This window comes from Manis javanica, chromosome 1 (assembly GCF_040802235.1).
Source record: "Manis javanica isolate MJ-LG chromosome 1, MJ_LKY, whole genome shotgun sequence".
Taxonomy (NCBI): Eukaryota; Metazoa; Chordata; class Mammalia; order Pholidota; family Manidae; genus Manis; species Manis javanica.
This window is the reverse complement of record NC_133156.1, coordinates 69,008,347-69,035,708: the sequence shown is the minus strand read 5'-3', so window position 1 is coordinate 69,035,708 and position 27,362 is coordinate 69,008,347. Positions and strand designations below refer to the sequence as shown.

Genomic DNA, 27,362 nt, shown 5'->3' with positions numbered 1-27,362 from the left:
CTCAGAAAATCACTTGCCTTTTTTACATTTCTGCTTTAGTACAAAGCAAGTATTTTGCCATATGACAGAAGAATGTACTGAATGTCCTTTGCATAGGACACAGTTGACCTGTGGTTTTAGGACTATGTTTTGAGTTATTTTTGTAATGGCATAGAATTAAAAAAAAAACATGGTCTTTCGATTAAACTGGATATTTTAGGGGTGCAATTGAGGCCTTGGAAGATAACAGAACTAACACAATCATGAAGATGTTTATCGTAATAAAAGATGCATTAGCATTGATAAGAATCAACTGAGCCAAAGAGTTGCAGAGTAAAGAAAAAATAATTTTTATATATATTTTTGGATATTAGCCCCTTAGTGGATATATCATTTGTGAACATATTTTCCCATACAGTAGGTTGCCTTTTAATTTTGTTAATGGTTTCCTTTGCTGTGCAAAAGCTTTTTAGTTTGATGGAGTCTCACTTGTTTATTTTTGCTTTTGTTTCCCTTGCCTGAGGAGATGTGTCCAGAAAAAAATTACTCATGCTTATGTTCATGAGATTCTTGCCTATGTTTTGTCATAAGACTTTTATGGTTTCATGTCTTACATTTAGGTCTTAAATACATTTAAAGTTTATTTTTGTGTATGGTGTAAGTCAGTGATCCAGTTTCATTCTCTTGCATATAGCTCTCCAGTTTTCCCAGCACCAGTTATTGAAGAGACAGTCTTTTTTCTATTGTATTTGCCTCCTTGGTCATATATTAATTGACCATATATGTGTGTGTGTTTATTTCTGAGCTCTTTATTCTGTTGCATTGAACTCATACAAACTCAACACCAAAAAAACCAAATAACCTAATTAAATAATGGGCAAATGACCTGAAATAGACATTTTTCCAAAGAAGACATACAGATGTCCAATAGACACATGAAAAGATGTTCAACACCACTAATCATCAGGAAAATACAAATCAAAACCACAATGAGATATCATCGCACACCAGTCAGAATGGCTACTGTCCAAAAGACAAGAAATAAGAAGTATTGGTGAGGATGTGGACAATATTGATGAGAATGTAAATTGGTACAGCTGCTATGGAAAACAATAGAAAGCTTCCTTAAAAAACTAAGAATAGAAATACCACTGCTTGGAATTTACCCAAACAAAACAAAATCACTAATTTGAAAAGATATATACATACCTATGTTTATTATAGCATTATTTATAATAGCCAAGATATGGAAGCCACTCAAGTGCCCATCAATAAGGGAATGGATAAAGAAGATGTGGTACATATAGACAATGGAATATTACTCAGCTATAAATAAGAAGGAAGTCTTGTCCTTTCAAAAGATCAGAAAATGTTCTCATGAGAATAAGAAAAAACCTGAAAACATCATCATCAGTATATTTCTGTGGAAGTCTATAATTAATTAAATATGATAATGCTGAAAGAACTAGGGCTATATATAACTCTATTCATCCAATTAGTATCAGATTTACATGTAATTAACACTCCAGAGGAAGATGAAAGAAGCTAGAATGAAAAGTCCATATGAAAGTAAAGCGACACTATTGATATATTACCTTATGTTGTGGCAAAGAATAGGGTAAAATTCACAGAAACAAAGACCCAATTTATTTTATGGCATAGAAAGATACAGCATGGATCATTTAAAAATAAAGTCATAATTACAGTGACTACAATTGAACAGATTCACTGAGCAAAACATTTTATTTATATCTACAAGTTGAGAAACTGATGAAGCATAAGGGACAAATATGTATAATCAGTTGGAAAGTTGTCTGAGAGGGGGATTTTAGCAAAGTAAAGGATTTGGTGTGGGTAAATGACATTCACCCAAGAGAGTTCCTCTTTCAAACTCACATTCACAACATAACACTTTATTGCTTTGTTGCTAAATCAACACAAGAGTGGAGCTCTATAAAAGGTGAAGTTTGAATTCAGTGTGATTTGAACATTTCCCAGCAAAATAGGTCTCTTATTTTATATTTATGATTTTAATCACAGATTACTGTATCTTCCTTATAATCTCAACTACATTGTAATTGTATAAAATAGCCACCTTTTTAAAGTGTGGGGTAATTGATTCTACTATTCTCTTATGAGCTCAGGAAAAACAATTCTCAGGAACTGTTGCTTAAGCAAACTAGTTTTGATATTTTAGGGCTGACTCTGCACAACACAGAAATATAGGTGAGGAAACTAAATATCTGAAAATCAAAATGACTTTTTGCAAACAGTACAGCTAGTTGGTGATAAGATGGAACCAGTGTCATAGGTTACAGCATAACATTGGTGAGTGGTGGCTACTTGTGCTCTGAGTAATGAAGTCCTTTGTCTCTGACACAGGGATCTCATGTCTTCTGCAAGCATCTGTTCAGGCTAACTCATTAAGTTGTATAATCATTTTGATGGGAATTCTTTGGTTTCTAGGTCTCCTCCACACATTAAAATTACTATGTAGGATAAAATCCCAACCATTGGCTTCCCAAAGACTCCATTTTTTTTTTGAAATGCAATTCTTCCCTTACTCCACTCCAAACAAACACAGAGTTGGGGTTGCAGAGCTCCAAGAATATATTTTCTTATAATGTAAACCCACTGGAAATAGAGATATTATTCTTTCACAGGGAACTGGACCTGAAACCATACACACATGAAGTCATCAGCTGAAATCATGTTCCTCCATGTGGGTGAAGAAGCAAAGAATACTGATTTGTATATTACTCATAAGGTGACTTGTGTCCCACTTGACCTGAGACAATCCTTGCTTCTATCTTTTGTCTCAGTATAATTATTAATAGTATCTTCTCTCAACTGTCCTCATTTGAAAGCTAAATTATGTGATTACCCTAATCACTGAGGACTCTTCAATAGCAAATGATAGAAGCTCTGCTTGACCAGTAATTCTGGGATATCATTCTGGATCCCATCATCCAAGGTACGAGACACAAATTTCAAGCATTTGGAAAGAGTGGACGGCATTTACCTCTGCATGGGAACAAACGTCTTTGAACTGGGAAGGTGCCTATATCTCACCTTTGGTGAAGAGGGAGCTCCCTTTTTGAGTCTGATTCTTTTATAAGTGTTGCTGTGTAGGCCCTCGCCGTTATTGGTGATATGAAGAGTAGCTCACCCTAACATTGTTGACCCTAAATATGATTGCTACAAAGGTTATTCTACCCCATCCTCTGGCCATAGTTAGGCAATCTTCATGTGTGGATGCTGATAAGAGGTTAAGACTGTCATTGGGAGTTTGACTCCCAATTCATGTATTCATTCTCTATATCAACTAAGTTCAACTTACAGGGAGAAAGAAGAATGAAGTGGACAAGAGCAGAGAGAGAAGACACCTTGGTTTCTTCATATGATCCAATCCCCATTGAGGCTGCCTCTGAGGTGCATTCTTGCCTTAGTTTCCATAAGATGCCACAATTTCTGCATAATTATAAAACCCATAAGTTCTAAGATATTTCTGTAACTTGCAATCCTTAAAATAATAATACAACTCAGAATCTAAACTCAAAATTAGCAGAGTTAATAATCTGCTAATGGATAATAAAATAATGTACTAGTATATTCAGAACACTGTTTATAATTCTGGGCATTCTTAGCCTGTGAAGACTCACTGAAATGAAAATTATTTTCTCAAGAATAGGTTCCATTCTGAAAGACAGATAGGGAAACATATGAAATGATTTCTTAAAAATATGTATGTATAAGTAATGTATACATATGATGAAAGAGATTGTGAGAATGGAGTGGTTACTTTAAAAAATTATGCTTTATAGTTTTATTAGCTTCTACATCCTGCTATGGACATGTCTGAAACGGGTTTTGCATGGTTGTTGGGTAAATTAGAATGGAAAATAGAATTTTACCATGTTAGCCAAAGCTCTATGGAGAAAGTGTTTTTTTTTTCCCCAAAGTGTGGTGAAGAGGAAGATTGTTCCAAACCAAAGAAGCAGCTTGACAGGTGATTTGGAGGAAAGGGATCATTGAGATAATTTCCTCAGGTTTAGTAGGTGAGAAGGAAATAGACTGATTACTTCTAGTGTTTCCTTCTTAAGGGAACACATAATCAGGTTCTTTGTTATTTATTAATTTATCTTCATTAAATGTAATTCACAAGTACAGAACCATCCAGGGGTTTTCTTTTTAGTGTGCACATTAAGTCAGCAGATGAGGCAGAACAAAAGTTGGAGTTAGACCAACACTACTTGGGCCCCATAGGAAACTTAGAGAACAATCGGGGCTTAGTTTAGGGCTTCTAGGAATGCTGGTGGGAAATCTACCAAGTTTATCAAGGAGTTGGTCTAGCAGAGTTTTGACAACTGTAGGCCAGTCGGGAGTTCTAAATAGGTAATACTCTGCTGCATGTGACCCAGAAGGCCTGGGACTATACTTGGTCCTCTTTATCAAGTTCCCAAGGATGGAAATCCTGGCGGAACTCTCCTCCCTCCTTTCCACCTCAAGGCAGAGAGGTGTGAGAGACAAGATGCCTTCCTTCAGAAGCTCTCCACAGAGATGTGACGTCTGTCTATAAGCAGCGGACTATCCTTGCTAATGATACTGACAGTTATAGTGAAAGTTCACTGGGGCTATTCACCATTCCAGTGCTTTTCAGATGCCATTCATTTAATTCTCATAAACACATGTGACAGATCCCATTATTATCCCCATTTACAGATGAGAAAACTAGAGCAGGGAGAGTTAAAGTAACCCACCCAAGGCCATAGCCATGAAGTGACAGAGCTGAAATTTGAACTTGTGCCCCTTGGCTGCACGGTACATGCTTCGAACAACTTTTTCTGCCTCCCATTACTGGTGATCAGCTGATAGCGGCCAGTGCTTGGCCCACAGTAGGTGCTCAATGAACATTTATTGATGAACTGCCCGTTGGGCTCATGGGGCACTCTCCTTGATTTGCCAGAAGGTGAGCTAACTCTAAAATGTGCAGTAAGTGCATATGTACTAGGCTGGTCCTGTACTTTTTCCTCTACTACATCTACTGGAGATGGAAACCTGTGGATCTAGGAAATGGTCTTCATCTTAGAACTAAAAATTTCTTTTCTGGGTCACATGTTCCTTGAAAATCATGTAACAGGTCATAATCCTCTTCACATAAAAACACTCATAGTTTTTTGCATAATGTCCAGAACTGTTTATATCTCTAGGACCTTCCAGAAATAGCAACCACAGATTTTTGAAGAGGAACCCTGAACTTTGAATATTGCTAGATTTCATTTTCAAGCAAGTTATACATGTACTTAGTTTAGGGAAAATTGTATTCACGTTTTAACCGATGTCATTGCAGTTGTTTTTCTCCTTCAGGGGAAAGCTCTGTGCCTGTGCTGCCATCGGCTGTGGCCACTAGCTGGTGGCCTCTGTGCATTCTGTGGCAGGGCTCCAGAAGGGCAGAGCGCTCCTCTGGGGAGCAGATGCATGAGCTCCAGGTTTCTGACATGAACATTACTGATGGTGCCTCTGCTGAAAGACCTCATTATTATCAGGGCAAATACTAGGAGAACAAAGGGACGATTGTCAGAACAGAGGGCTATCTGTTGCTGTTAATTGAATATTTTTTATTATGATATTAAGTTAGTCAGAGATTACAGCATGTCTTTTTGGGCATGAGTTCATTTAGGCAGTTCTCTTAATATGGGAACTAAGAAGCACATGCTACACACTCACAAGCCTCCTTTATCTGAGTCGTGGTGAGCGACAGCTTGCAGCTGTCGCCATCTATTTGAAGAGCTTGCAGTCTTTTTTGGGGGGTGGAGGTGAAGAGTAGAGGAAAAAATGGCATGAATTTTGATATCTTTTTCACATTTAAGATTCCCTGGAAAAAGATAGAATTTGAATTAACATGAAGTCCTTCCACGAGATTGTAGAATATAAACATGATTTATTGCTGGAGTCGATGTGTTTCAGTTCTCAGGCAAAGACTAGAAGCATTAGACAACTTGGGGGAGCAGATAGTTGCATCATCCCTGTGAAACATACTGTATCCTTGGGCACAAGGAGGGGTTGTCGAATGAGTGGAAACAACACTGGGTGGAGGGATAAAGGTTTGGATTCACCTCTAGTTCTGCCATCAACAACTTACATGGTTTTCAACAGGTGACTAATTCCCTGAGCCTCAGCCACAAAGAAAAGAGGTTGAGTTGTGAGATCTGGTGAGCTCTGGAATACTACCATTTTATGAAAAGAAAAGACCTCAAGCATTTTGTTGTTTTAAGTTGCTCCAACAGATGAACTCCCGGGAGTCTGTGTTCTCTGTTCCATTAGTGAGGGCATCGCAACATCTTGGATACACATTAGGATTGTTCCACTGAGAAATGAAGTCAATGCTGAGAATTCACATTTGGATTTCTCTGAATATTACTTTCAGGGTCAAGATCAGGACACTCTTGATTTATTTTGTGGGCTTTCCCCTTGCAGTGTGAGAGATATTCAGGTAACAATAAGAACCATGGCTCTGAGTTTTCTTCCTTGAATTTAGCCTTATTCTTTCCTTATTTTATTTTTAAAACAATAATTATTATTATTTTCTTTCAACTGGGAAGTCTGGGGAGGCACTTGGGCTAGTTGATTAGGAGGTGATCTAACAGGGATGACATTGTTCAGCTGATTTGTTTACTCATTGTTTAAGCCACTTCATTTTCATGGTCTTAATTTTCCCCAATATTAGCTTCCCACATCATGGCCTGTAAGCATTCTAGCAGTCCTACAGCCGGAGCACAGAGCAGAACATTTAGCAAAGAGTAGAAAAGAGAAAATAAAATAAATCAACTTTTATTTTATTTATGTTTCAAAAGAGGAGTACAAGGCATACTATATTTTGATGCTAACAAAGGCAGCCTGAGGAAAAATATGAGGTTATTAATGATGCTGATATAAGTTGCATTATCTGAATGTCATATTAGATTTTGGTGCTCTGGTCAAAAACAAATTATGATCTCATCCTAAAGTTTTAAGATATTAGGGAAGTATTCATTTAAAAACTATACAATACTAAATGTTTTTGCTCTTCCCACAGCTAGCTGGTGATTTTGTGGATCATTTCTCTTAAGATTTGAGTTTCTTCACATTCTGGTCTCCTCTAGAGGCCGACCCATGAGTTCCTGAATAGCCTGATGCAAAGGAAGCCATTGTTTGATGGACATTTTCAGAGCTCCAATCCAGCTGCAGAAATAACAATGCAGGGCAGGTCATTAAAAAATTGTTGGACTCTTGGGAGGTGAAATGTTATAAAGTCTTTTTTTGGTTATTTAATTTAAAATTCATAAGGTAAACTATGCTCCTTCAGTTTTGGACTGAGCAAAAAGGTAAAATACTCAATGTGAACTATGCAGTGGTAGCACTGAAGTAAAACTATGTTGATATGAACAATAGGATCAGAAGAGGGTACAGTGTTTGTAAATAATGGTGAATGGACTTTTAATATAGGGCTTTTAAAATTATTACTAATATGTTACTGTTTCTAGTTAAATTTGAAGTTTAGCTTGATCAGACATATAGTAATCAAATATTGCCATTAGGGAAAAATATTTCTTTGTTACGTTCTGTTAACCACAGCACACTGCCCAGTTAGCTCTGCTCTCTTTTCCTCTCCCTTCCTTTCATTTTCTTAGGTGATATTTTATAAAATATACCCATATAACATTTACTGTAAGAGTGATCAATAGATGTTATTGTTTTAAAAATAGTTAGGATCAGAGAAGCTTAGGTAGTATGAGTTATAGAGGTAACCAGTGGGGTGTTTCAGAAACATTAATAAGTCAGAGTACTCTGTAATTCTCTAAGAGGGCAAGATGGTTTCTATCATTTCCTAAACTTACTTAACTGCTTTTTGGGGAGTGGGGTATCTTGTGGAACCAGAGTTCCATGAATCACACTTTGTGAAACTCTGCTGTTATGCTTTGATATATTTCTCTAGTGATTCAGTATTGTTTCCTATTGATAATATCTACTCATGGCTTTGGCAGTGAAATCAAGCCATTCAACTTGCTCTCTTAGAGAAGTCAGTGGATTTTATTAGACAGAGTTAACTCTATTTCACTGACCCATTTTCTAATATGCCAGCTACAGCCTCACTTTCAAGGGAAACATCTTAATCTTCTACCCAGACTGTATAGCATAAACCCAAAGAAGAAGATCCTGGCAAAATATCTTGCAATTCTGTATTCATTATCCTTTTAATCTAGTCCATCCTCAGGAATGGGTGGAACAGGCAAGGTTTACATAAAGAGAGAAGGCCTAGGGCGATTCCTATCCCTTGCCCAAATGGTCACTTTCTGGAAATCCTGAAATTCTACTCTTGGACTTTGATTTCTTTGGGTTCAGTGTATCTGCTTCTTGCAAATATCCCTGGAAATTTTACAGTGCCCTCTGTTTTAATACATCCTGTGAATTTCTTTATTAGATCCCTTCTATCACCAAACAGTTGAGGGCAGGAATTGGAGTTGAGAACACTGGATGTCTTAGGGATTGCTGTTAGACTGAGGAGACTGGGGAGATGGAGGAGGATCCTTTAGGTGCCAGAAAACACTTCCTCTGCCTCCTGGTTTTGTCGCCGTTAACTTGACTTCACTCTCTCTCTCTTTTTCTAGAATCACTATGAACCAAGTGCCCATTGTGCATGCCAAGCTGGATATTGAACATATCGAATTAGATAGGTAAGTCCTATGTTCTTCACTGGCTTAAAACAAGACCAAATTCAGACCGCCTTATCAATAAGAGCTATGTCAAGAGAGGTGAAACAGCAAATCTGTGAATTAATAAATTATGATATTTACAGATTACGGTGTTAGTGGATTTTTATGTTGAAGCCTGAGTCACCTTATGCCTTGGGAAGAATTGTGGACTCCTATTCCATAAAAAAAAAAAATACATCTGGAAGAGTCATCCTCTATACATTAAAAGAAAAAAATCCTGAGAATATTAACTATGGAGACTATGCAAAGACAGGGAGAGATTTAATTGAAGATGTGGAGTTGAAGTTGGAAAATAAGGGTAAAGCTTTGCTAAGAACGCTCGTGTCATGACAGAAAAAGAAAAAGGAATATGTAGACCGTGACTTACCTTTGGTTTTCTGTCTTATTTTCTGCACAGAAATAGAAAGTCCTGAGCTCTTCTGATGGAGGTTTGAGTTCAATTATTGATTGCTTGATGCTAAGGGTTAGCTCGTTCACCCTATATCCTTGTAGATACAGGCCACCTACAGAGGACAAGAGAAAAAAGCAAGTGAGGAGAACAGGGAAGAAGCTGGGGAAAAGGAATCCAGAAAATGTAAAGAAAAAAAATTTGTATCTGAGGGCAACTAGTCCAGGTGTCTCATTTTGCAGATGAAGAAACTGGCACTCCAGAAGAGCACGTAATTTAATGTCATCCACTAGTGATTAATGGCAAGACTGGTAACAAAGTTTGAATTTCCTAGTTTTCATTTTTGTAGTTGTCTGCCTTCATGTTCAGTATTTAGCTTTGGGTTTCTGTGGGGCTAAGCTAGCTTCTTTACCTAGAGGACACATTTTGAAATTAATTTTTCACTATCAAAGAGTGACACCTGCAATATCACATTAGAGGAAAATTAAATAATATTTACTTGGAGAGAACCATTAAGACATCCTTCCTGAAGAATAATAGAGTACCAGCAGTTTCTAAAACCAAAATAGATTCTCACCTTCTTTGTGCACATGCAAAGCATATTTAAAATATGAACCCACAGGGCGATGTGAGAGAGCCAACTTGAATTAAAATGCGAATAAATGACTGGTTTTAAGAGATAACTTTTTCCCATTTGTCCTTTAAATCCATGTCACTGGTTATATATTGCTTGGCCTGAATTTTCCTTCCAATTTTTGGGGGTTGTGGGGAGGATATCTGTCTAGGAGAAGGTGCTGAAATGTCAAAACTTTTGGGTACTTTTTGTGGTGTCTTGATGCCTTGAGGTAATGTGAATCTCATGCTGATACTCTAGGTAACATAATTAGCAGTGATCATCAAGTATTTAAATTCTTGTTCTTGCTAACTCTTGTTTTCATCCCCCACTTCCTCCCAGAAGCCACTTTAGAGCACTATACTAACAACAAAAAAATACCAAGCTGTGACTTGGAGTTTTGCTGCTCTATCAGGTAACTATTCTATGAACGGAAAATTTGGTCTCTCTGCATATGGCTGACTTCAGTTTTCCTTTTGATTACATTTGGTACCAACGTTCACTACCAGGAAGTCATGCCATTTTCTTTCTAAACAGAATGAGTGGCTTTTAGACTTTAAAAATTGTTTATTTTAATTTTAGATGTAATATTAAACTCTTTTTAAATTTTCCTTTTAAAAAGAGTCAATTTTAGAACTAACTTCTAGGAAAGCATTCATTTTAGAAATGGCTGGATTTTTTCCTTTAGTAGACCCCAGTAAAATGGTGTTTCCCCAAATCAGAGAATGACTTCTTTCTTAGATCTAGATGTGTGTTTTTGTGTGTGTGTATGTGTATGTATATATATATATATATAAAACAACTATATTGAGATATAATGTACATATCATAAATTCACCCACTTCAAGTATGCAATCAATGATTTATAGTTTATGGAGCTGTGCAAACATTGTGATAATCTAATCTTAGAATATTTTCAACACCTCAAAAAGAAACTCTATACCCATTAGCAATCATTCCCCATCTGCTGCCTCATCCTAACCCTGAGGAATCCTAGCCTACTTTCTGTTTCTATAGATTGGTTTTTCCTGGTACACTTAATATAAATGGAATTCCACAGTATGTGGTCTTTTGTGACTGGTTTCTTTCACTTAGCATAATGTTTTCAAGGTTCATCCATGTTGTATAAATGTATCAGAACTTATTCCTTTTTGTTGCTGAGTGATATCCCATTATATGGATATACTATATTTCATTTATCCGTTTGTTGATGGACATTTGAGGTTTCTTTAATTTTTGGCTATTCTGAATAATGTTGTGAATAATGTTGTGAATATTCATATATAAGTTTCTGCATAGATGTATGTTTGGGGGTATACACTAGAGTTGGAGTAAGCAATGTGCTAGATGTTTCCAAACCACAGAATACCTAAACACACATCCAAAGATTATTTTGCTGTCTTAGTTCTCTCCTCCAAATGACAGTACACAGAATTTATGTTACCGCACTGGTTTCTGACTTCTTGCACTTTGTGACATTGCCTTTACTCATATGTCTGAGCAGATACGCAAACCCTCCTCTATCCTTACTGCTTCTGAGAATGGATAGAAGGTTTTGTTCAAAAGGTGTTTGCTACAAACAGTGATATAATGGAATATCATTCAGCAAGCAGGGAAGTTTCTGACACCTTTTCTAATTAGTATTAGGGTAGAATTGATTGGCAGTGAAGACATCTAAGCACAACCCCATGACCTTATTTAACGTGACCTCATTGGGCCGGTCTCTGTCTATTAATGGGTAGCAGAAATAAATAGCAAGTTGGCACAATGTGTGGACAGAGATTTCTGAAAAGAATTCAAACATCATGTGTTGCATTTGTTGCAATAATGTAAAGTATATCTGAGAAGTGCACGCAGACCTTGAGGTGATTTATCCAAGAACAATAGTTAATAGTCACAATTTGTTACTTTCAGCTTTTGCTGGAGAGAGATAAAAGAAAAAAAATCAAGTATATATATGGTGAATGACAAGGGCCTTGAGGCCCAAGAAGAGGCACTTGACTAAAGGCTTCTAGAACACTCACAGTGGCTTTTTAATATTAGCAGGCATAGGCAGGCCGGTAATCCACACTGTGAAGCACTAGCAGTTTCCTTGACAGTGGGAAGGACTTCAGGGAACTGACTGGTGCTCTCTCTCCAACTCCCACAGTTCACATCAGAGGCATAGTTATCCAGCTGAAACTAAAATGTGGGACTAGCATCTATTGTGGTTTTTATAGGAAGTCAGGGTGGTGTTGCTTCTCATGTCTTGCTCTTTCCCCTCATTTCACTGTTTCCTTTTCCCTGTCCTCTCTTTGTTGTTCTTGTTATTGTCTCAGCATCTCAGGTGACTGTTAGGAGAAGGAAGTCATGCCCCACATGCTACTGATACCTTCAGAAACAAGAAATATCATACAAGGCCTTCTAGATCTCTCCTAAAGAACATAAATCAACAGAATAAAGAAAATAATAAAATAAAATCAATAAAAATAAAACAGTAAAGCAACTGAGATGCTTTAGTCAGGTGACCCTATCTCTATGAAGTTGTTACCACAGAAGGCTGATTCTTAATAACAAACCAACTAATATGGTAGGCATATTACAAAACTAATCGAGGGGAAAGAATCTTTAAACATCCTAAGGTTCTGAACATAAAACTGTTCCAATAAGCATATATGCAAAGATATTGATTTTGTACATAGTTTCAGTTTTTTTTGCTGTGATCCATAGATGTAATAAATGTAGACCTGTGTATGTTTTCACCAATTAGACCAGAAGTTTCATGAAAAACTGTGAGGTACCATGGTATTTTTCTAATCAATCAAATCCTATTTTGTTATATATATATATATATATATATTTTTTTTTGAGAGGGCATCTCTCATATTTATTGATCAAATGGTTGTTAACAACAATAAAATTCAGTATAGGGGGGTCAACGCTCAATGTACAATCATTAATCCATCTCAAGCCTAATTCTCGTCAGTCTCCAATCTTCTGAAGCATAACGAACAAGTTCTTACATGGTGAACGAATTCTTACATAGTGAATAAATTCTTACATGGTGAACAGTACAAGGGCAGTCATCACAGAAACTTTCGGTTTTGATCATGCAATATGACCTATAAACAATCAGGTCAAATATGAATATTCGTTTGATTTTTGTACTTGATCTATATGTTGATCCCCCATTTCTCCTACTATTATTATTATTTTTATTTTTAATAAAATGCTGAAGTAGTAGGTAGATGCAAGATAAAGGTAGAAAACATAGTTTAGTGCTGTAAGAAGGCAAATGTAGATGATCAGATGATCAGGTGTGTGCCTATGGACTAAGTATTAATCCAGGCTAGACAAGGGCATCAAGACATCCACGGATGCAGAAGATTTCTCTCAAAGCAGGGGGGTTGAGGTTCTGAGCCTCACCTCTGTTGATCCCCAAATTCTCACCTGATGGCCCCCCTGCGACTGTGCCTGTCTTAGGTTGTTCCTCCCTTGAGGAATCTTACCCGTCTCTGGCTAACCAGTCATCTTCCGGGGCCATACAGGGAAATGTAAAGTTGGTAAGTGAGAGAGAAGCCATATTGTTTGAAAAGGTTAGCTTTTTACTTCTTTGCAGATTTATGCCCTGTGGCTTCTATGCCCAGCACTTGTCTCGAGGTATCTTTACCACCTGGAGGAATTATGATACTCGGTAAATTCGATATGAGGCACGAATTCTATTTAAGGGTTGTAATTAGGAAGGAAGAAGAAAAGCTATAGATGTAGCATACGAAGGAAACTTGGGAGGATTGATTATTTCTTTGACATATCTTCTTGTATAGTACCTTAAGTATGTATAGGTTTTAAACTACTAACTAATTTGCACACATATATTAACATAATAGGAATACGGTGACATAAACAAAGCAAATCTATAATTACCATCCCTCTCCAGTGAAGCCAAGAAAACCACTTAGGCACCCTAGGCATTTGTGAAAATTTATCTATGATATGATGGATATTGTCCAACTGTACTTGAACCATCAGACAAATTAAAGCAGCCCATTTCTGGGATCTGTTCACATCCCATATGTTCTTTTAACCATAGATAGTCTATAGTCATGAGATTTTGGGGTGCTACAACTTGCACCCCTCCCAACTCCTGGTTGAGTTCCAACAGTACAGATCTGGTCAAATTCGTTGTCTCACTGTATGCACATGCCAGCCTAGACATCTCCCTCCTCATTCTTATGGCAAGTCCAGGAGATGGTGGGCTGGATGCAGCCACAACCGCAGCATCGTCCGAATCCCTGTGGAGGCTTTTTGATGATCATCCCCCGGCACAAGTCCTCCAGAGAGTGCTGATGCCGGAAGCTCCTCCTCATATCGTATCTTAGTTCATTTTCTGGGTATCCAAGCTAGGCCTTGATCTCCTGCATAGAAACAAACAGACCCTTTGCCCACACTTTGACATGCCCTCTATACCACTGTGCAGAACTCATTGGAGGTCAGCACACAGTAACTGCTTTTTTTTTTTTTTTTTTAAATTAAGAGAAAGGAATATTATCAGAAAAGAGTACCTCCATAGCTGATCATCTGACACCCTTTAAGTGATCAACATTAAGGATATTTAAAGCATGCGTTGATCTTTGATTTACCAATAGTTTTATCCTGTTAAGGAGTAATCCCCCTTTTCCTTCTTTCTTTCTTTCTTTCTTTTTTTTTTTTTTTTTTTTTTAATTTTTAATCTACACTTACATGAAGAATACTATGTTTACTATGCTCTCCCCTATATCAGGTCCCCCCTAACAACCACATTACGGTTACTGTCCATCAGCTTAGCAAAATGTTGTAGAGTCACTACTTGTCCTCTCTGTGTTGTGCAGCCCACCCTCCCCTTGCTCCCTCACCCCCATGCATGCTAATCTTAATAACACACTTTTTCTTCCCCCCCCTTATCCCTCCCTGCCCACCCATCCTCCCCAGTTCCTTTCCCTTTGGTACCTGTTAGTCCATTTTTGGGTTCTGTAACTTCACTGCTGTTTTGTTCCTTCAGTTTTTCCTTTGTTCCTATACTCCTCAGATGAGTGACATCATTTGGTATTTCTCTTTCTCCGCTTGGCTTATTTCACTGAGCATAATACTCTCCAGCTCCATCCATGTTGCTGCAAATGGTTGGATTTTTCCACTTCTTATGGCTGAGTAGTATTCCATTGTGTATATGTACCACATCTTCTTTATGCATTCATCTACCGATGGACATTTAGGTTGCTTCCAATTCTTGGCTATTGTAAATAGTGCTGCGATAAACATAGGGGTGCATCTGTCTTTCTCAAACTTGATTGCTGCGTTCTTAGGGTAAATTCCTAGGAGTGGGATTCCTGGGTCAAAAGGTAGGTCTGTTTTGAGCATTTTGATGAACCTCCAAACTGCTTTCCACAATGGTTGAACTAATTTACATTCCCACCAGCAGTGTAGGAGGGTTTCCCTTTCTCCACAGCCTCGCCAACATTTGTTGTTGTTTGTCTTTTGGATGGCAGCTATCCTTACTGGTGTGAGGTGATACCTCATTGTAGTTTTAATTTGCATTTCTCTGATAATTAGCGATGTGGAGCATCTTTTCATGTGTCTCTTGGCCATCTGTATTTCTTTTTTGGAGAACTGTCTGTTCAGTTCCTCTGCCCATTTTTTAATTGGGTTATTTGTTTTTTGTTTGTTGAGGCGTGTGAGCTCTTTATATATTCTGGACGTCAAGCCTTTATCGGATCTGTCATTTTCAAATATATTCTCCCATACTGTAGGGTTCCTTTTTGTTCTATTGATGGTGTCTTTTGCTGTACAGAAGCTTTTCAGCTTAATGTAGTCCCACTTGCTCATTTTTGCTGTTGTTTTCCTTGCCCGGGGAGATATGTTCAAGAAGAGATCACTCATGTTTATGTCTAAGAGGTTTTTGCCTATGTTTTTTTCCAAGAGTTTAATGGTTTCATGCCTTACATTCAGGTCTTTGATCCATTTTGAGTTTACCTTTGTATATGGGGTTAGACAATGGTCCAGTTTCATTCTCCTACATGTAGCTGTCCAGTTTTGCCAGCACCATCTGTTGAAGAGACTGTCATTTTGCCATTGTATGTCCATGGCTCCTTTATCAAATATTAATTGACCATATATGTTTGGGTTAATTTCTGGGGTCTCTAATCTGTTCCACTGGTCTGTGGCTCTGTTCTTGTGCCAGTACCAAATTGTCTTGATTACTATGGCTTTGTAGTAGAGCTTGAAGTTGGGGAGTGAGATCCCCCCTACTTTATTCTTCTTTTTCAGGATTGCTTTGGCTATTCGGGGTCTTTGGTGTTTCCATATGAATTTTTGAATTATTTGTTCCAATTCATTGAAGAATGTTGCTGGTAATTTGAGAGGGATTGCATCAAATCTGTATATTGCTTTGGGCAGGATGGCCATTTTGACGATATTAATTCTTCCTAGCCATGAGCATGGGATGAGTTTCCATTTATTAGTGTCCCCTTTAATTTCTCTTAAGAGTGACTTGTAGTTTTCAGAGTATAAGTCTTTCACTTCCTTGGTTAGGTTTATTCCTAGGTATTTTATTCTTTTTGATGCAATGGTGAATGGAATTGTTTTCCTGATTTCTCTTTCTATTGATTCGTTGTTAGTGTATAGGAAAGCTACAGATTTCTGTGTGTTGATTTTGTATCCTGCAACTTTGCTGTATTCCGATATCAGTTCCAGTAGTTTTGGAGTGGAGTCTTTAGGGTTTTTTATGTACAGTATCATATCATCTGCAAATAGTGACAGTTTAACTTCTTCTTTACCAATCTGGATTCCTTGTATTTCTTTGTTTTGTCTGATTGCCGTGGCTAGGACCTCCAGTACTATGTTAAATAACAGTGGGGAGAGTGGGCATCCCTGTCTGGTTCCCGATCTCAGTGGAAATGCTTTCAGCTTCTCGCTGTTCAGTATAATGCTGGCTGTGGGTTTATCATATATGGCCTTTATTATGTTGAGGTACTTGCCCTCTATTCCCATTTTGCTGAGAGTTTTTATCATGAATGGATGTTGAATTTTGTCAAATGCTTTTTCAGCATCTATGGAGATGATCATGTGGTTTTTGTCTTTCTTTTTGTTGATGTGGTGGATGATGTTGATGGATTTTCGAATGTTGTACCATTCTTGCATCCCTGGGATGAACCCCACTTGGTCATGGTGTATGATCCTTTTGATATACTGTTGAATTCTGTTTGCTAATATTTTATTGAGTATTTTTGCATCTACATTCATCAGGGATATTGGTCTGTAATTTTCTTTTTTGGTGGGGTCTTTTCCTGGTTTTGGTATTAGGGTGATGTTGGCTTCATAGAATGAGTTTGGGAGTATTCCCTCTTCTTCTATTTTGTGGAACACTTTAAGGAGAATGGGTATTATGTCTTCTCTGTGTGTCTGATAAAATTCCGAGGTAAATCCGTCCGGCCCCGGGGTTTTGTTCTTGGGTAGTTTTTTGATTACTGTTTCAATTTCTTTGCTTGTATTTGGTTTGTTTAACTTTTGTGTTTCTTCCTTGGTCAGTCTTGGGAGGTTGTATTTTTCTAGGAAGTTGTCCATTTCTTCTAGGATTTCCAGCTTGTTGGCATATAGGTTTTCATAGTAGTCTTTAATAATTCTTTGTATTTCTGTGGAGTCTGTCGTGATTTTTCCATTCTCATTTCTGATTATGTTGATTTGTGTTGACTCTCTTTTTCTCTTAATAAGTTGGGTTAGAGGCTTATCTATTTTGTTTATTTTCTCAAAGAACCAGCTCTTGGTTTCGTTGATTTTTGCTATTGTTTTATTCTTCTCAATTTTGTTTATTTCTTCTCTGATCTTTATTATGTCCCTCCTTCTGCTGACTTTAGGCCTCATTTGTTCTTCTTTTTCCAGTTTTAATAATTGTGATGTTAGACTATTCATTTGGGATTGTTCTTCCTTCTTCAAGTGTGCCTGGATTGCTATATACTTTCCTCTTAAGACTGCTTTCGCTGCATCCCACAGAAGTTGGGGCTTAGTGTTGTTGTTGTCATTTGTTTCTATATATTCCTTGATCTCTATTTTGATTTGTTCATTGATCCATTGATTATTTAGTAGCATGTTGTTAAGCCTCCATGTGTTTGTGAGCCTTTTTGTTTTCTTTGTAGAATTTATTTCTACTTTCATACCTTTGTGGTCTGAAAAATTGGTTGGTAGAATTTCAATATTGTGGAATTTACTGAGGCTCTTTTTGTGAGCTAGTATGTGGTCTATTCTGGAGAATGTTCCATGTGCACTTGAGAAGAATGTATATCCTGTTGCTTTTGGATGTAAAGTTCTATAGATGTCTATTAGGTCCATCTGTTCTAGTGTGTTGTTCAGTGCCTGTGTGTCTTTACTTATTTTCTGCCCGGTGGATCTATCCTTTGGGGTGAGTGGTGTGTTGAAGTCTCCTACAATGAATGCATTGCAGTCTATTTCCCTCTTTAGTTCTGTTAGTATTTGCTTCACATATGCTGGTGCTCCTGTATTGGGTGCATATATATTTAGAATGGTTATATCCTCTTGTTGGACTGAGCCCTTTATCATTATGTAGTGGCCTTCTTTATCTCTTGTTACTTTCTTTGTTTTGAAGTCTATTTTGTCTGATATTAGTACTGCAACCCCTGCTTTCTTCTCACTGTTGTTTGCCTGAAATATGTTTTTCCATCCCTTGACTTTTAGTCTATGCTTATCTTTGGGTTTAAGGTGAGTTTCTTGTAAGCAGCATATAGATGGGTCTTGCTTTTTTATCCATTCTATTACTCTATGTCTTTTGATTGGTGCATTAAGTCCATTTACATTTAGGGTGACTATTGAAAGATATGTACTTATTGCCATTGCAGGCTTTAGATTCGTGGTTACCAAAGGTTCAAGGTTAGCTTCTTTAGTATCTTACTGCCTAACTTAGCTCGCTTATTGAGCTGTTATATACACTGTCTGGAGAGTCTTTTCTTCTCTCCCTTCTTATTCCTCCTCCTCCATTCTTCATATGTTGTGTGTTTTGTTCTGTGCTCTTTTTAGGGGTGCTCCCATCTAGAGCAGTCCCTGTAGGATGCCCTGTAGAGGTGGTTTGTGGGAAGCAAATTCCCTCAGCTTTTGCTTGTCTGGGAATTGTTTGATCCCACCATCATATTTAAATGATAGTCGTGCTGGATACAGTATCCTTGGTTCAAGGCCCTTCTGTTTCATTGCATTAAGTATATCATGCCATTCTCTTCTGGCCTGTAGGGTTTCTGTTGAGAAGTCTGATGTTAGCCTGATTGGTTTTCCTTTATAGGTGACCTTTTTCTCTCTAGCTGCCTTTAAAACTCTTTCCTTGTCCTTGATCCTTGCCATTTTAATTATTATGTGTCTTGGTGTTGTCCTCCTTGGATCCTTTCTGTTGGGGGTTCTGTATAATTCCATGGTCTGTTCGATTATTTCCTCCCCCAGTTTGGGGAAGTTTTCAGCAATTATTTCTTCAAAGACACTTTCTATCCCTTTTCCTCTTTCTTCCTCTTCTGGTATCCCTATAATACGAATGTTTTTCCTTTTGTATTGGTCACATATTTCTCTTAGTGTTGTTTCATTCCTGGAGATCCTTTTATCTCTCTCTATGTCAGCTTCTATACGTTCCTGTTCTCTGGCTTCTATTCCTTCAATGGCCTCTTGCATCTTATCCATTCTGCTTATAAATCCTTCCAGGGATTGTTTCACTTCTGTGATCTCTTTCCTGACATCTGTGATCTCCTTCCGGACTTCATCCCACTGCTCTTGCATTTTTCTCTGCATCTCATCCCATTGCTCTTGCATTTTTTTCTGCATCTCTGTCAGCATGTTCATGATTTTTATTTTGAATTCTTTTTCAGGAGGACTAGTTAGGTCTGTCTCCTTCTCAGGTGTTGTCTCTGTGATCTTTGTCTGCCTGTAGTTTTGCCTTTTCATGGTGATAGAGATAGTTTGCAGAGCTGGTACAAGTGACCGCTGGAAGAGCTTCCCTTCTTGTTGGTTTGTAGCCTTTTCCCGGGAGAATAGCGACCTCTAGTGGCTTGTGCTGGGCAGCTGTGCGCAGACAGGGCTTCTGCTTCCTGCCCAGTTGCTTTGGGGTTTATCTCCGCTGTTGCTGTGGGCTTGGCCTGGCTGGGGCTGTTCCTCCAAAATGGTGGAGCCCCGTTGGAGGGGGAGCAGCCAGGAGACTATTTATCTCCGTAAGGGGCCTCTGTGCTCCCTGCTGCCCAGGGGGTTAGAGTGCCCAGAGATCCCCAGATTCCCTGCCTCTGGTCTAAGTGACCTGTCCTGCCCCTTTAAGACTTCCAAAAAGCACTCTCCAAACCAAAACCACAACAGCAACAAAAAGGAAAAAACAAGCGATTTTTTTTTTTTTTTTTTTTTTTTTTGTCCTCAGGTGCCGGTCCCAGGCACCCGCTCACTGGTCCTGCTGCCCTGTCTCCCTAGCACCAGGGTCCCTGTCCTTTCAAGGCTTCCAAAAAGCACCCACCCACCGGTCCCGCAGGGAAGGAACGCTCGATATTCTTTGTCCTCAGGCACTGGTCCCAGGCACCCGCTCACCAGTCCCGCCGCCCTGCCTCCCTAGCACCGGGGTCCCTGTCCCTTCAAGGCTTCCAAAAAGCACTCGCCAAAAAGAGAGAAAAAAAGGGGAAAAACGCGCGATTTCTTCCGTCCTCAGGTGCCGGTCTCAGGCACCCACCCACCGGTCCCACAGGGAAAAACGCGGGATATTCTTTGTCCTCAGGTGCCGGTCCCAGGCACCCGCTCACCAGTCCCGCCGCCCTGCCTCCCTAGCATCGGGGTCCCTGTCCCTTTTAGGCTTCCAAAAAGCACTCGCAGAAAAGAGAAAAAAAAAGGGGAAAAACGCGCGATTTCCTCTGTCCTCAAGTGCCGGTCTCAGGCACCCGCCCACCGGTCCCGCAGGGAAAAACATGGGATATTCTTTGTCCTCAGGCGCCGGTCCCAGGCACCCGCTCACCAGTCCCGCCACCCTGCCTCCCTAGCACTGGGGTCCCCGTCCCTTCAAGGCTTCCAAAAAGCGCTCGCCAAAAAGAGAAAAAAAAAAAAAAAAAAAAAAAGAAAAGAGGGGGAAAAACGCGCGACCTCCTCCGTCCTCAGGCACCGGTCTCAGGCACCCGCCCGCCGGTCCCGCAGGGAGAAACGCGGGGTGTTCTTTGTCCTCCAGCGCTGTTCCCAGGCACCTGCTCACCGGTCCCGCCACCCTACCTCCCCAGCAACGGGGGCCGTCCCTCTAAGGCTTCCAAAAAGCGCTCGCCAAAAAAAAAAAAAAAACCGCTCAGGTTTCTCTCCACCCGCCGGGAGCTGGGGGGAGGGGCGCTCGGGTCCCGCCAGGCCGGGGCTTGTATCTTACCCCCTTCGCAAGGCGCTGGTTCCTTGCAGGTGTGGATGTGGTCTGGATGTTGTCCTGTGTCCTGTGGTCTCTATTTTAGGAAGATTTTTCTTTGTTATATTTTCATAGCTCTATGTGTTTTTGGGAGGAGATTTCCACTGCTCTACTCACACCGCCATCTTGTTATATTTTTTAATACTGGTCACAACCTACTATACCGATTGCATGACTCAGTAATGGGTCAAAGCCTGCAATTTGATAAAGACTGCTACTCATGGTAATCAAGGCTTGCTTCAAGGTTATGACCTCCACAGGGCTGGAGAACAAGGAACCAGATTAAGATGAGATATACAAGACCCAAGCAGAGCTAGGACAGTACAAGTAAAGGAGAAATTCTAAGTCAGACCAGCACAAAGGCCATTCCCTTAGCATCTCCTAGAGGAACCTGAAATGAGTATTAGAACTCTGTATAATCTTTATGAACATAATAATGATTTATATTCCACACTTATAAAAATGATTAAGTTAAAATGGGTAGTTTAGTGTCTGTAATGTTTATGGCACAGCATGAATTCAGCCATTCTCAACAAATTGCTCTGTCATCCTCAACGCCTGTCTTGTGACAAACAGGCTGGATGGATCCTGGCTACTGCACTCAGTGTGCTGGTGTGCAGGGTGCAGAGACCAAACACAGAGATTCCTGACTATGTACTGCTTTAAGAAGACTAGTTTCTGTCAGGAAAAGCTACGTCTAATGTGGCTAAGAGTTTGGGCGTAGGATACAGACAGCATTTGCTCACACTCTGTCACTTACAGCTGGGTGACCACTGGCATGTTAGTTAACTATGTTAAGCCTTAATTGCTCACTTATAATGGGGCAATAACAGTGGATGTTTTGCAAATATTAGTTTTAGATAATGAACATAAAGTGCTTATTCGAGTCCTGGACACATAGGAAGATTTCTAAACCAAAAATTACAGGCCTTCATTTTAGAACATGTCCTAGATAGAAAATTTCTATTGGAATTTCAGTAAGGAAAATGTTTTTTCAATCTATGAGAAAATTTGGGCTAGAAGTTGAAGACCTATGGAGATAGAAATATTCAAGACATAAGGCTGGGAAAGAACACATGGGTTTGGATTAAATATTTTTATTAGTCACAAATAAGAAAGGAGTTTAAAAATATATAGAAATTAGATAACTTCTTACATATGAAAAGAGTGTGATGTGACAGAAAGGCCAGCCATCGGGCGGCCTGAGTTCCGGCTTTGCCTCTGAAATGGCCTCCAGTCATCTGATCTTTCTTCACTATTAGATGAGGGGATGACAGACTACTCGCACTTCTTGGGAATAATGGCCAATTGAGGTAATTTGATTTTTCATTCATTCATTCATTAAACATCCATAATACAGTCATCTCCAGAGTATTATAATCCCTTAGAAGAGCAGAAATGGCCATCTAGAGATAAAATACAAGGGAGAGTGTGATGAGTGTCTCAGGTGAGAGTGAAAGTTCAGAAAGGGGAGATGCTTTGCGTATGTAAGACCATCTGGGATCGCTTTAGAGTAGAGATGACCTGCATTGGAATAAGCGTTTGAAGGACAGGTCGAATCTGGACAATGTGTGCTGGGGAATCAGTAAGTGGGGAATTTTTCAGGGGAAGGAACTAGCACAAGCAAAGACATGGGATCAGAAACATGTTCAAGAGTTGGGGTGTGCTAAGGGAATAGAATGTGACCATGTTTGGTGAGACTGCAGGGTGCTTTAGCCCAAGGAGTGGGAGAGAAAGCCATAAAGAAGGGTTTGGGGACAAAGTGTAAGACCCTAGAGAACTCTGGAGGCAACAAAGAACTATGAAAGGTTCTGGATCGATATGTGAAATGATGAGAGCTGAATACAAAGAAACTTTCCATTTTTTCTCTTTGTCTGCTTTTAATTTTTGTTGGTATAACTTAGGCTACCTGACTTCTGATTCTGTCTTCACCGTTCACTGGCCCAGGGGACTTGGGCAAATGATTTAACCTTGGTAAGTATCAGTTTCCAAACTTGTAGGTGGGGTAACAACCTATCTAATTGGATTGTTATAGAAGTTAAATGAAATGATAAATAAAAACACTTTAAGAGTGACCAGTACAAAAGCCGCACTCAATAAATGATAACTCTGCTTTTGTTGTTACTGTTTTTAAACATTTATTAGTAACCATTTCCCAGCTCTCCAACCAGCACCATTCTAAGGGCCTCTTCTGACCTTTCAGAATAAGGAAAGCCACCCAGTGGCTGTTACTACTCTTTTAAACTCTTGGAATCAGTCTTTGGGCCCCAGGGGTTTGGAAGCACCTTGTTAATATTTCAGTTTGGAGCAATCTGAGTGTTTAATCCTGGACATTACCTTTCTATCTATGGAAATAGTCTCTTGAAAATGAGCTTCATTGATTTAGTAATTAAAATGGTTCAGACTTTTGCAGTGAAATTTTATAATAAAAATCCAAGTCAATGACAACTTTGGAGGTTTGTTTTGTTTACCTTCATCCCCAACCTAGTACCAGGTGCTTAAACCTGTGGATTTGGGATTGAATGGGACAGCCTGTTCTGGAAGTGCTCAGAAGTGCCGGCTGTCTCTTATAATTGACTAATATTCTGGGTCATGTTTTAACACTCTTAAAATGGAAGGGTGATTAAGTGGAAGAGAAACCGTGTATTGCTCATTCTGAGTGATGAGAAATGGACCACAGTGTGATGTGCACTATGTACCTCTTTTGTACTCTTCCAAGAAAGTTGAAATGGTCACCAGATACCTCCTTCCCATTTGTCATGACTGTCTGGCTTAATTAAACATAGCACAAATGATAAAAAAAGAAATTAAATGACTGAGATTCCAGGATGTTCACTACTGCTAGTTATTTAAGGATTATTCATTTTGAAAAAAGTCCAACTGCAAATAAAATACCAATAATCTCAAGAGTATTGAAATTACAAGAAGGCTTTAACTTTTCTTATAGAAATCAGACACAGTTATTTCATTATTAAATTAAATTATATATATATATAGCTTTAACTTGTGTATATAGCTTTTAATATTTATAATTTGTATTTTTGTATATATAACTTCTAATATATTTATAATTCAATAAATACATAATAAAATATATTTAAATATGTAAATTTATATAGCAAGAGCTTTTTATGTGGAGCTTAAGTCACTCTAATAGCAAGTATGTCATTTAATCTTTACAATAGTCCTGTGAAATACCTGTTTCTATTTTACAAATGATGAAACTAAGTTTTACGAAGTTAAGTAACTTGCTCAAGGAAAATTGATAGTTAATGTTCTTTTTGTTACTCACTTGTCCAAGATTAGGGATCCTATGAGAAAAGGGTGGAGTCTTTACCCAAAAAACTACTGGCATTGATTGAATGTCATCAATGGCCAAAAGAATGAAGGGATTAACTTTTTGCTTTTCTAGGTAGTGAAAGCATGGGCTTAAGAATACAGGCTCCGGAGTTAGCTTGTCTGTGCTCAGATGTCAGCTTCATTGCTTAGTACATGTGATCTTGTCAAGCTATGTAGACTTTCCAGACAGTTTTCTTATCTGGGAATAAGAAAAATGGGAATAATAATAGTACGTGCCTACTGGAGGATAATTAAACTAATTTAGGTAAAGCACACAGCACAAGACTTGGTAGAGGCTCCAGAAAAGGTAAGATGGGTCATGACTATTATTATTTTAATTACTATAATTTGAAATGAAATTTGAGTCCATACCTGAGGCCTGAGTGGAGCGAATGCTAGCATAGAAGTACAAGCAGCCATCCTTGAGAATGCAGTAGTGCTGGACCCACATGTCTGTGCTGCAGTCCAGTCGGTGCAAAAGGCCCAGGCACTCTGGGCTCTTGATAGCCAGGGGCGGGAGGCTACTGTTGTGCAGAGTAACGTCTTCCCAGACATGGTTCTGTAGGTGTGGCACAGAGGGACCATCTGAGCTGTCATCCTTGCCAATGGCCATCGATTCCCCGAGTCTATGACATCACCGCTAAGGCTGTTTGACTTCAGAGAATCTGCTGCCGTAAGTGATTCTATTACTAAGGCAACCTGAAGACCTGAGCAACTAGGCAGAAACCCTGAATTTATCCACTGGCCGTAAAGAATCTCTCCCTTTTCATAGCCTTAGACATCCCCTCTCTTTGGTTTCCATTCTATTGTGAGGGAGTCAAAAAAAAACTTCAGTGATGTTCAGAAAGGAAATGGAAAAGGCAACCCAGCAAAGACTGGTCCATGCTTCACTTTATCTAGAAATCCCATTTGTGCAAAAGAACAAGGTAAGTGCCCCAGGCCAGATCTGGCTTTAGGCTCTCGTGGTCCGTGATGTGGAATCAAGATCCTCTACCTTGGAGGGTGGCCCTTGGTCCCCAGGCCTGAGAGGCAGGCTCTTCCTGGGAACTTGACCTGAGGCAGGTGGCATGGTGCTGCTGGCTGTTGGCCAGTTTCTCTCTAGTTGGTTTTGGTTTTGCTCTTTAGTTTTAACGAGGCTGTGCAAAAGGTTTCAGAATACAGAGCTGGCTGTGCTCTTTGCTGTGGAGTGGGAGCCTGCTGGGAGTCTGGGTGTTCCTGTCACTGCTGCAGACACTCTTGAGTGCATTAGCAGAAGAGATCCCTCTTAAAAATATTGAGGCTCATTACGGTGACACATGGGAGAGATGGATGAGTGTAATGAGTGTTGTGTTCCAGGTAAAATGAAATACAAGTCCTGCTGTTTGTCATACGAGATGCCGGTGATTGTTCTGAAAGGACACTTACAGGGCACTGGGCGGTACATTTCAGGTTAAACAGTCCAACTTTTCCTGAACGTACTAGAACCAAAACATGTAGAGAAGATAACTGATGGTAAATACGTTTTGCTTGTGTGCCGTTTTGTGAGGAAATGAGCATATTTAAAGGAAATCTACACTCTTATTAGAAATTGTATCTGTAGCATAAAAATGAAACAAATGGATATTAAAGCAAAATTTCCCTCTGGCCAGGTCATAGTATGAGCTCAGAAAGAGAGAGATCAAATGCCTTAGGGGTTAAAGTGATGACTCACCTGTTGATGTTATAAAGTTATCATTCAGTTTATAGGTCAAATTGAAATTAAAAATCTATTGCTTCAAGGCTAGAAACTGTGAATAGGCAGGAACAGTGAGGCTGGCCTAACATGTCTCCAGAAAAAGGATTTGAACATGAAGCACTGCATTTCTAAACATGGCATTCATTTTCCTAATGAGCTGCTTGGCTATCAGCTCTATCCCAAGATATCCCTGGGATCTGGAACTTAGGGAGTGAAAAGAGGACAGAAGCAGTGATTTAACCTCATGGGGAACTGCTAGTCTGCTCTGTGTGAAGCAGAAATTCCACCCCAGTTTGGGACTTCCCACCGCGCTCACTGAGAGAAATGTCATACAAATCTTGGAAAATAAAAAGAACAGCAGGAATGCAAACTCTCCCATTGAATCCTAGCCGGAAACCTTGTTGACTTGAAATCCTCTCTCCCAGCATTCACAGCAGATCTGAGAAGTCCCGGGGCGGACTGCATGACATCTGACTTGATCCTTTGCCCCTCTGAGGAGAAGAGCAGGATGGAAGCAGAGATAAATAATCAAACACCTTACCTGGCGGACAGGATGGGTCGCTTTGCCCATTGCCTCAAGCCATCTGAAAGAGAGTAAAATGAGAGGTGCTCTCCTTCGGGGGCTAGATAAGCATCATTTGGAGGGGCTGGCTGTTCTCCCTAAAGCCCATCGTTGAGACAGAACAGTCCAGAGGCTCAGATATATTTCACTGCTCTCAATTTGTGGTTGAAGAGCAACATACTCTTGCAAAATTTGTGTTACTAGGTGGCAAAATCTTACTTCTTCCAGGTATATTTAAAATAAATTATTCTTATTCTTCTCCTTTACTATATTTTACTTAGTGCCTAAGAGAAAATTCATTCACTCTTTATTTTACCAAGGTATATGAATTTATTAATACCAGCAGGGCTGATAACTATTAGTGTATTAACTGTACACATTGGCTATTAAAATATGGGAAGACTGGTAAAGAGTCACTGCCCCGAGCTGCCTCGCAAGTGTTCCTTGGACACAGCGGCCACCGTCAGCATTCCCACTTGACCACTGCATTTTCATGGTCCCGTCATCTTAGCCAGGTTCCAGGCTCTCCACCCCACTCCATCTTGCCAATCTTTTTCAATTTTATTTTAAGCCACGTAGCTTTGAGTCAAACCATACTGCCTGC

The 27,362-nt window shown here is 39.3% G+C and overlaps 1 protein-coding gene across 4 annotated transcripts in view; it reads right to left on the bottom strand.

Annotated features, from left to right (window-relative positions):
- Nucleotides 1–3,816: 3,816 nt before the first annotated feature.
- NUDT12 (nudix hydrolase 12) overlaps nucleotides 3,817–27,362 on the bottom strand; it is a 130,162-nt gene continuing 106,616 nt past the window's right edge. Inside the window, exons 10-13 of one of the 4 annotated variants that reach the window (XM_073233232.1) lie at nucleotides 26,738–26,780; nucleotides 24,855–25,041; nucleotides 9,100–9,235; nucleotides 3,817–5,854 (exon numbers count right to left, since the gene is read on the bottom strand). In XM_073233232.1, coding sequence (XP_073089333.1) covers nucleotides 5,845–5,854; nucleotides 9,100–9,235; nucleotides 24,855–25,041; nucleotides 26,738–26,780 — 376 coding nt within the window. In that variant the 3' untranslated portion in view covers nucleotides 3,817–5,844. Of the gene's footprint in view, nucleotides 5,855–5,931; nucleotides 7,201–9,099; nucleotides 9,236–22,449; nucleotides 22,550–24,854; nucleotides 25,042–26,737; nucleotides 26,781–27,362 lie in introns of those variants that run through there. The other 3 variants (XM_073233227.1, XM_037011949.2, XM_073233241.1) reach the window with 3 other exon arrangements.